Genomic DNA, 10,673 nt, shown 5'->3' on the forward strand with positions numbered 1-10,673 from the left:
CTTGCACCCAGGTGATTAAAAAGCTTTATTGCTCACACAAAGCCTGTTTGGTGGTCTCTTCACAGGGATGCGCGTAACAAAGATGAGATTTAGGTGGCGACACAGCCAAACCGTATCACTGTATATGTGCCTTAATGACAGTTGGCTGAAGGTGTTTTGCCCTTAGATAACGCAACTCACAGTTATAAAATTGAAGATAGGTCTTCATTTGCATGGTGAGCAGGTACAGCTTCCTGAGAGAGCAGCTGGGGAGAAACCCTTGCTTTTTATATCTTTGTTGGGTAAAACATCGACCACTGTCCCTCAGGGGTGGACTTAGTGAGCATTTAAGATACACTGTCAGTTATAAAATGTGTTACTTGATTTGCAGCAATTACCTACTCTCCACCTTAGACAGAAACTTACAGGCCACAGGCCTAGGCTTCCTCCAGGCGCAGGGCTTCTGTAACAGTTGAATTAATTTAAGCCGCAATGCCTTCCATGAGCCACCGGGAACTCAGGCTGCCTCTGAGGATGAAAACACCCGTCAGTCTTTGGGCCCCACCCTGGGGCACCCTGTAGCTTCTTCAGAGCTTCCACTTTCCTGCCAGGCTGTCCCCCTCCCCATGCTGCCCTTGCAGCTACTATAGAAGCTGCTCTCAACATGCCACAGAGATTCCAGCTGAGGGGAGGGTTGTGCTCACAGTCACAAGGGATATTTTCTAATTCACCTAAGGAAGGTAGTAGTGTATGTGGCCCTAGCATGTTAAAAACAACATGACCTTTCCTAGTAAAAAGGACACTGAAACAATGTTAAAAGCTGCAAGCTTGTTCGTACGCAGGGAAGAAGATGCATCTGATGGCCTGATGCAAGTGTTTTATGCTCCTTTATCTTATTTCAGCATTTTTTCGTTCACAACGCTGTCCCTTTAATTATGCCATCAACAACGGCTGTAGTCATCATTTGATCTAAGGAGTTTAATTACTTGTTTAGATCCTTTCTTATTCCACGGTTTTAGGATGATTTTATCTAAATGGTGAGGAAAAGTGTCTGTCTGCACCGTCCCCTACAGATTTATAATCCCACAGTTCTGTATCTTTTAAATTAAAAGCTCCATGACATTTTAAGCTTTAAACAAACACTGTTGAAAGCATTTTTAGAGGATACAGCTGTTTTTCTGCCTTTGTCCACACTCCTTTCTTCCTGCTCGCACACTCGCCTTAGCCACGGTTCCGTGGAGCACCTCCTTCGTCCTGCCTGGCCTCTGTTCCTTCGCTTGGCTTTTCACACCCGACAGTGGTGTCTCACTTGTTCGATGCCTGCGGTTTCCTTTTGTCAGTCTTCCTCTCTCAACTACCAGAACAAACACTCAAGGAAGTAAAATGTGCCGCCTCACTGCCAGTCCGTCCACCTCCTTGCCCTGAGAGCCCTGGCTCTTTCTCCCCCTCACAGAGAAGAAGACAATAAAAGGAGCACTCATGCCTGGGGAACCCTCCCTTAGAGGAGGCTTTTCACCGCTCAGCTGTTGAGAAGGAGGGTGGGCCAGCCCTTCCTTCTGTTCTGCGGCTTCTGTAGGGAGACTGAGTGCAGGATGGGATCCAGGAAGCCTTGAGTTACTCAGGTTGTTACTTGAACTTCGACTTCTACAAACCAGCCCAGGAACTTTTCTGAGAGTCCTGTCTTTTGTACTCCCCTAAAGGGCTTTGACCCCTCCATTCAGGGATCGGGCCTTCACAATCTCCAGTATCCTGAAGGGTGGAGGTTCTGAGGTTTGTTTGGTCTGTTTTGCAGCAAACTTAATAAAATACAGCTTGTGGCCAGGTGCAGTGGCTCATGCCATAATCCCAACACTGGGAGACCGAGGCTGGAGAATCACTTGAGGCCACGAGTTTGAGACCAGCCTGGGCCACAAGGCAAGGCCCCCCCCATGTCTACAAGCAAAAAATAAATAAATAAAAATACAGCTTGTGGTGGAAAAGGAGAAAAATATTATAGTGCTGAAAATGAAATGGCACCTGCAGATGCAGCTGTGGGTGGATTTGCCAAGAAAAGCAGAGAAAGAACAGAGGAGGGCTCTTCTTGTTGCTGGTAGCAGTCAAAGCCAGAGCATACATCGGGAGGCAGACAACCCAGGGTCTGCTGCAGGGAAGAGGGCCACAGAGGGGGTCATTGCACAGGGGGAGGAAGGAAGATGGGGAGTGCAGGGCAGGGGCCACCCAAAAGCTCAAGGAAGAGCCCAGTCCACAACAACCAGCCTCTCCTGGTCCCCAGTGTCCACAGGGCGGACTGGGCCCAGCCTCAGCCCCATCCCAGGAGGAAGAGCCAGAGAGTTCCCCAGGCAAGTACTGGGACCGGGAGAGAAGCGTGCACAGAGGCGAAGTCCACATCGTGGCAGCCAAAGCAATCAATGAGCCCAGTCCTCTGAGTACAAGGCGACAAGAGCCCTAGCCGATACTGCAGGTGCAATCAAGAGATGCAGTTTGGATGCTACTGAAGGGACAGGGTACAGGGCCATACGGAAAACTTTTTTTCTCAAGACAGCAGCACTCTGCCCTTGGTTCATTCAGGAATTTTGCATATAGTAGTGGATGTGGTTGACTGCCCAGGCCTTGTGTCTACACAGATGACCGTTCACCTTCTGTGAGAAAGATGCAGGAGACAAAGCACAGATGGCCCTACCATTGCAGCGGCTCACAAGAGACCTTGTCGGCCTCTTCCATGTGTGACACAGTGAATCCCGCCCTGTGGTGCAGGCAGCCCTCTGCATGCCTGTCTGGGAGGAGCAGATATTTTGGAGTTAAAACCTGCCATAACTCTTTTTTTTTTTTGAAGACATAATTTCACTCTTGTTGCCCAGGCTAGAGTGCAGTGGCACGATCTTGGCTCACTGCAACCTCCGCCTCTCGGGTTCAAGCGATTCTCCTGCCCCAGCCTCCTGAGTAGCTGAGATTGCAGGCACATGCCACCACGCCCAGCTAGTTTTTTGTATTTTAAATACAGACGGGGTTTTGCCATGTTGCCCAGGCTGGTCTTGAACCACTGAGCTCAGGCAGTCCTCCTGCCTTGGCCTCCCAAAGTACTGGGATTACAGGCGTGAGCCACCATGCCCGGCCCTTAACTCTCTTTTAATCGCAGTTCATACCCTGCCAACTTTCAAAATGCATCGAGGCAATTACAGACAAGCATGCATGCGTATGTGCATGTAAGCATGTGAACATACGTAGGAGTATGAAGACTTATATGCCTCTTCGATACACACAGCCTTCTCTGTGCGTACACAGTACTTTCCTCAGTGTGTTCTGGGTCTCCCAGATACTATCCTACAGGGGAAAAAAGTAGTATTTAGGGATGATTATTATATTTTTTCATGTCATTGTGGGACCGTTAAAGGCCATTGAGATCACCTGCTCTTTTCAGGACTTATTGTTGGGTCCAGCTGTACATATTCAGGGTCAACTACATCCTGCTAATGCTGCTCCACGCCCCGTGGGAAGGCTTCAGTGCTCAATCTAGAACAGGTGGTCAGTCTCCTAACTGAATTTGAATCCAGATTTTTTTCAGATGCGTCCGTGTGTCTTCTTTTTAAATCAGGTGTGAACAGGGCTATTCCCAGCCTCTCGGGTTCAGGCACTGCCTCTGTGCCACCACAGACTGGAAGACAAGGGCTCTGCCCAGGCCTCGGAACAATCTTCTGCCTTCACTGGAGCCTTGGGGGGATTGTCACCAGGCAGCACTCAGCTCCGTGGAGCTTAACTGGTTTTGAAATTCTACTTGGTAGGCATTCCTCTGTGTTGAAGCATTTTCTTTTTTCGTGAATAATGCCTCCTAGCAGGTCAGTTAGTTGGTTCTTCAGTAAAGTAATCTTTCTAGGCCCACACTGGAGACAGTAAGAGTGGGGAAGACAGCTAGTGTGTAAGAAGCGTGCTCTAGGAGGCTGGCACTAGAATGTTACTTATGTACCCTGAAGTATTCATTCTGTAAAGTAGGATTATTTCGCCGTAGTGGCATCCTCAGTAGTATTCTTATAGGTAATATGAGAGCAATTGATGTTATGTGTATATTAAATATACATACAGAAAAAACACATGAATAGAAATGGGTGTGAGCTAGTACTAGTTATTATATTGTAGGTAGTATAATGTAGCCTATGGTAGTGGTACTGGTACTATTATTAGCAGTATTCCTGTTCACCTTGTGTAAGCATGAGGAAAGCGGGCACCTGCAGGCCCCCTATGTTTCTGAGGCTGTGCTCCGAGTAAATGCCAAGCCGGGAGTTAATTCTGAGGTCAGCTTTCACCATCCTGTGACACAGCCTATGTATTAAATATTCTGTTCTCACCTGGGAGCTTCACAGCAGCATCCTGGCCAGGCATGGTGGGGATTCATCCCACTGGGCAGTGGAAATGTCGTTAATACTAGTGGGCCATGCAGTGGACTTTGTCAACTGGAGCTGGCTTCCATGTTGTTGAGAACACCAAGTAATGATGCGTTGTGCTATTGGATGGAATTGACCATTCCAAGGATATATTTACATTCAAATATGTACATTTAAACAGAAAACACAATCATACAGATTTCATTTCTCTCCTGAGTTCTAAGTTTCCAAATCACAACTCCAGGCATAACTCCAGCAGCCTTGAGAGGAGGCTGCCCACAGTATAATTTAGTGAGAATGACCTGCAAACCTTTCTCCTGTTCACTTAGGTCTCCACAAAAGCCTTTGTTGATGGAATGTGACCTACACAGTGTATGTTTATGCTGACCTAATACAAACTTACTGTTGATACAGTATGCACTCTAAAAATCTCTTTGTCTTTTTTTTTCCTGCAGATACTGAACGACTGTATTCAGTGGTGTTTCAAGAAATATGTGATCGCTATGACAAGAAATACAGCTGGGATGTAAAGTCCCTGGTTATGGGTAAGAAGGCATTAGAGGCGGCACAGATTATAATAGACGTCTTGCAGCTCCCGATGTCCAAAGAGGAGCTGGTGGAAGAAAGCCAAACGAAGTTAAAGGAAATGTTCCCCACGGCTGCGCTCATGCCAGGTGCGGTTGCCTCGCTGTTTGCAGGATTATGTTTGTGAATATTAGCAATGGTTTTGTAAATCACCTTTAAAGTCCAGCGTAGGGCATGCTTAGTTTGTCCTCTTTTCTTTAGTCTCGAAACTAAGTCCCTCCTGGTGCTCCTGAAAGAGTTTGGCTGATGCTGTGGGATGCTGTGATTCAATTTTCTCTTTAAAAGCTTCTTAAAATAATATGCGTTAGTTTCAGTGATTTCTGGTTTCCAAAAACATTTGAGTATTGTTTATATTACTATATATAAAGATTATGTTAATGACAGAATGTCTTCAAAGTTTACCTTAATAGATGGTTTAGCCTTTTTCTTTTCAAAATCAGATATAGGATTAGTATTTCAGCAACTATTCAAACTTTAACAAATTGATAAGCAGCTAAATCTCCCCAAAGATGCTTAATTTAAAAAAAAGAAAAGTAAAAAGTCGAATTCATTTTTAGCCTGTGTGTTTGTATGCCGTTCAGCCCTTTCTTTACTTGTATCCAGTTTTCTTTGGAAAGGAAAGACAACTTTGTTCCCTCCATGCTTGTTAACTGACATTCAATCAGAACGGGCTTGCCTGCTGCTCCTTGTTCAAGAATGTTCTAGATTACAGACCTTGAAAATAGACTATTTAAAGATTCTTCTGGGATAACAGGATGAATACTCTGTCTTTAGAATTCCCGGTGCTAGGGGAGAAAAAAACAGCAGTTGTGTGAGTAATCTTGGATTTAAAATGATACTAATACGAAGCATACCTACTTTTGAAATGTATGTTATTATTTATATTTATACACATGTCCAAACATGTGGATTGACTATTCCTAGGCAGCACACGCACACATGCAAACACACACCCTTTGTAATCACTCTGTCTGCATCCACTGCAAATGGTAGTGTTTGTGAATCTCACGCATGGATACGAGCACCGTGATACTCAGTTCTCTGCATCTAGTGTCTTTCTGCACCATTTGCACATGAAGTGACCCTGACAAGTCTTGGTGAAACACATCCATACAGTTACTATATAAAAATTTAATTGTAGTAGGTAGCAGACACACACACTAAAATTTACCATTTTACCTATTTTAAAGTGTGCGGTTCAGTAGTGTTAAGTCTATTCACATTGCTATACAATGGACCTCCAGAAATTTTTCATCTTGCAAATGTGAAACTTCGTGCTCATTGAACAAGTCCCCATTTCGCCCTGCCCTCAGCCCCTGGCAGCCACCATTCTGCTTTCTGTTTCTAAGATTTTGACTACTCTCAGTACCTCAAATAAGTAGAATCATATAGTATTTATCTTTTTTGATTGGTTTATTTCACTTAGCCTAATGCCCTCAAGGTTCATCCATGTTACAGCATGTGATAGGATTTTCTTCCTTTTTAAGGCTGAACAATATTCTATGGTATGTTAGACCACATTTTGTTTATTCATAGTTCATTTGTTGAGGGACATTTGGGTTGCATCCACGCCTTGGCTTTTCTTGTGAATAATGCTTATATAAACATGAGTGTACAAATATCTCTTTGAGATCCTGCTTTCTATTCTCTCGGCATATACCCAGAAGTGGAATTGCTGAATACGATGGTAATTATTAATTTTTTGAGTGATCACCATATTGTTTTCCATAGTTGTTACACCATTGTATATTCCCACCAAAAATCTACACCATTGTATATTCCCACCAAAAATCTACAAGGGTTCCAATTCCTCCACATTCTCATCAACACTCATCATTTCCTGGGTTTTTTTGATAGTAGTCATCCTAATGGGTGTGAGTTGATATCTCTTTATGGTTTTGATTTGCATATCTGATGATTGGGGATGGCAAGAATCTTTTCATTTGCTTGTTGGCCATTTCCGTATTATCTTTGAAGAAATGCCTGTGCACATCCTTTGCTTATTTTTAATTTTTATGTTTTTGTTTTTATGTTGTAGGAGTTCCTTATGTATTTTGGATGTTAAGCTGTTATCAGACACATGACTTATGACCATTTTCTCCCATTCTGGCTCCCTTTCCACTTAGTTGTTGGTGTGCATACGTTTTTGATTAGATTAATTTGACAGATGTCATCTCATTTGTCTAATTTTGCTCTTGTTACCTGTGCTTTTGGTGTCATAGCCAATAAATGATTGCCAGTTCCAATTTCATGAAACTTTAACTTATGTTTTCTTCTGGGAGTTTTAGTTTTAGGTCTTTAATCCATATTGAGTTAATTTTTGTGTATGGTTTAGTTTTAGGTCTTTAATCCATATTGAGTTAATTTTTGTGTATGGTGTTAATTAGAGTCTAGCTTCATTCTTTTGCATGTGGATATCCAGTTTTCCCAGCACTATTTGTTGAAGAGACTTATCTTTCCCCATTGAGTAGTCTTGGCTGGCTCATTGAAGATTATCTGACAAATATGTGAGAGTTTATTTCTGGGCTATTTATTCTATTCTATTAGTATGTAGGCCAGTACTGCACTGTTTTGATGAATGTAGCTTTGTAATATGTTTGGAAATCAGGACGTGTGAGACCTCCGATTTTGTTCTTTTTCAAGATTGTTATGGCTATTTGGGATCCCTTGAGATTTTTTATGAATTTTAGGATGTATTTCTCTATTTCTGCTCAAAATGCCACTGGAATTTTGATAGGGATTATATTGAATCTGTAGGATTGCTTTGCATGCTATGAATGTCTTAACAATATTAAGTCTTCCCATCCATGAGCGTAAGATGTCTTTCAATTTATTTGTGTCTTTCTTTCAGTAGTGTTTTGTTTTGTAGTTTCAGTTTACAGGTCCTTCACCTCTTTTATTTCTAGGTATTTTATTCTTTTGATGCTATTATAAATGGGGTTGTTTATAATTTTCTGTTCAACTTGTTCATTGTTAGTATATTAAAATGCAACTGATTTTTGTTTGATGTGTATTCTACAACTTTGCTTAATTGGTTTATTGGTTCTAACAATTTTGGGGTTTTTTTAATATGTTGAATTGTAGTGATTTATATGTATATGATCATGTAGTCTGTGAACAAAGATAATTTCATTTCTTCCTTTTCACTTTGGATGCCTTTTGTTGTGTTTTCTTGCGTAATTGCCTGGCTGAGACTTCCATTATTATGCTGTCTGGAAGTGGCAAGAGTGTGTAACCTTGTCTTGTTCCTGAACTTAGAAGAAAAGCTTTAGTCTTCATTGAGAATGCTATTAGCTGTGAACTTTTCATATATGGCCTCTAATATGTTGAGGTAGTTTTTTTTTTTTTTCCTATCCTTAATTTGACTGTTTTTAATCATGAAAGGGTGTTGGAGCTTTTCAAATGCGTTTTCTTTCTGCATCAATTGAGGGTTTTTTTGTTTTTGGTTCCTTATTCTATAAATGTGGTTTCATATGTTGAACCATTTTTGCATTCCAGAAGTAAACTTCACTTGTTCATGTATATGATCCTTTCAATTTGCTGTGAAATTGTTTGCTAAGATTTTATGTAGATTTTTTAATCTGTATTCATCAGGGATATTGATCTGTATTTTCTTTTTCGTATAGTGTTTTACGTGTTTGGTAGAGTTCTCCAGTGAAGCCATCTGGTCATGGACTTTTCTTTGTGGGGAGTTTTTCTTTTATTACTGATTCAGTCTCCTTACTACTTACAGATCTGTTAAGATTTTCTATGTCTTCATTTTTTTCCCCCTTCTGAAAATCATCAGGGATTCTCTGTCTTCATGATTCAGTTTTGGTAGGTTGTGTGTTTCTAGGAATTCTTTTATTTCTTTTAGGTTATCCAATTTGTTGTCAAAGGATATGCCAACAAATGGTATTCTCCTTTAATTATTTTCGTGGCATTGGTTGTAGTGTTGCCTCTTGCATTTCTGATTTTAGTCATATGAGTGTTGTTGTTGTTGTTGTTGTTGTTGTTTTAGTTAATGTAGCTAAGGTTTGTCCATAAAGTTACTCTGTGACCGAGTGTCTTTTCTGACTTTACAAAGCACTCATGATGTATGAGGCATGCACATGTCTTACTTCTTCCGTATCTACCCAAGCCTTTCACATGGTTTTCCTTCTACACTTTTTGTTCTATATTCTAAGATATACTTAATATGTTCTACTGCAATCCTTAAAAAGAAAAAATGTTTTATCTAGCGAGTCCGGTAGTTTGGCTGGAGTGCTAGTGAATCTGTTTTATGGAATCTACTTGGTGATCCTATCAACGTAGTGTCTTCATTTGGCTTTCTAAGCGAGCAGGTATCAAATTAAGTAAGGTGCCAATCATAGAAACTCATAGAAGGTGAACAACTAGCAAGGAGCTAGTTCTTCAAAGATAGTTCAGTCCTTCAGAACTTATCTAGATGGCTCTCTTTTCTTTCTTTACTACTTTTTGGCCTCTTTAACTTTTTTTTATTTTTGACTTGACAAATCCTTTTTCTTGGCATATGATTTGTGTGTGCGTGTGTGTGTGCACACACATATCCTTATTTTAACTTTCACTAGCCGCACAGTTGTGAGTAGGTACTTCGATACTGAAAGTCTCTCTTTGAAAATGATCATATCTACATGCCATATACACAATTACCTGTGCTTTGACAGAGCAGAACATGCAGAAGACTTGAAGAGTATAAAGAAATGTACAAGGTAATGCTGGAGAGAAGAAACTGAAATCATGCTGAGATGCTGGCTCAGATGATGTGCAGCGACAGTAGTCGGATGATGTGCCGCTTTGATATTCTGAAACGAGTTAGGTGTAGGATAAGACAAAATTATTAGAAATCATACTTAACCTGAAGGGAAAGCAAGCCAGAGGAGGACAATGTTGGACTGAATGTATAGAGCAGAAAGACAGGCCGTGCCTAATTGCGATCCAGAAATGTGTTCTTCCTTAGGGTTTCTGCTCAATATTATACCAGTCACAAAAATGAAGATAAACTAGATCTTCTGTCCTGAAAGAACATTCTTGGAGACCTCGTTTCCATTCATTTTACACTCCTCCCATCTCCTCTTTTATCTGCGCCAAACCTGAATTCCCCTGGGAAGGTGGCCTTATAGTGTCATTGCTCTGGTGACTAGATTCAGAGAAACTTTCTGCTGTAGTCTTCCTTCTTCTAGGTGTTCATTTTGCTCACTTACTACTTTGTTCCTGTTCTTAAGTTGTAGATGATAATATAACCCTTGACTTTATTTCTTTTCCTTCTGGAAGTATTTTTTGGTAAGGTGTATTAGGTTGTGGAAATCACCTTGAGCTCTTTAGAAAGGAAAGCTGTCTGTAGGGAGGGCTTTTTAATTCAACATCATTCCTTTTCACATGCTTTCAGAGCGACAGGGGAACCCAAGGAGGTATTTAGCAAGTTAAATTGCAAGAGTGAATGGTAGATTACCAGGGGAAGCAGCCCCTGATCTTGCTGCAGGGGCTGTCTGCTGTGATTAGGCTGCAGGGGGGGGTGTCTGCCTGGGTCAGTCACCAGGGAATCAGCTTGATTATGCTGCAGGGGCATGACTACCTGGGCCAATAACCAGGGAGTCAGCCTGATTATTCTGTGGGGGTGTGTCTGCCTTGGCCAATCACCAAGGAATCAGTCCGATTATGCTGCGGGGGTGTGTCTGCCTTGGTCAATCACCAGGGAATCAGCCTGATTATGCTGTTGGTGGGTGGGTGGTGGGG

General features: G+C 41.8%; 1 protein-coding gene across 1 annotated transcript in view; it reads left to right on the forward strand.

The window, feature by feature from the left end:
* Positions 1-10,673, forward strand: part of HDHD1 (haloacid dehalogenase-like hydrolase domain containing 1) — an 81,836-nt gene that overhangs the window by 18,951 nt on the left and 52,212 nt on the right. Inside the window, exons 2-5 of the mRNA XM_011974204.1 lie at positions 142-215; positions 1,680-1,749; positions 2,252-2,405; positions 4,811-5,029. Of these exons, the coding sequence (XP_011829594.1) occupies positions 142-215; positions 1,680-1,749; positions 2,252-2,405; positions 4,811-5,029 (517 nt within the window). The remainder of the gene's footprint in view (positions 1-141; positions 216-1,679; positions 1,750-2,251; positions 2,406-4,810; positions 5,030-10,673) is intronic.

Source organism: Mandrillus leucophaeus, unplaced genomic scaffold (assembly GCF_000951045.1).
Source record: "Mandrillus leucophaeus isolate KB7577 unplaced genomic scaffold, Mleu.le_1.0 Scaffold1008, whole genome shotgun sequence".
NCBI classification, from domain to species: domain Eukaryota; kingdom Metazoa; phylum Chordata; class Mammalia; order Primates; family Cercopithecidae; genus Mandrillus; species Mandrillus leucophaeus.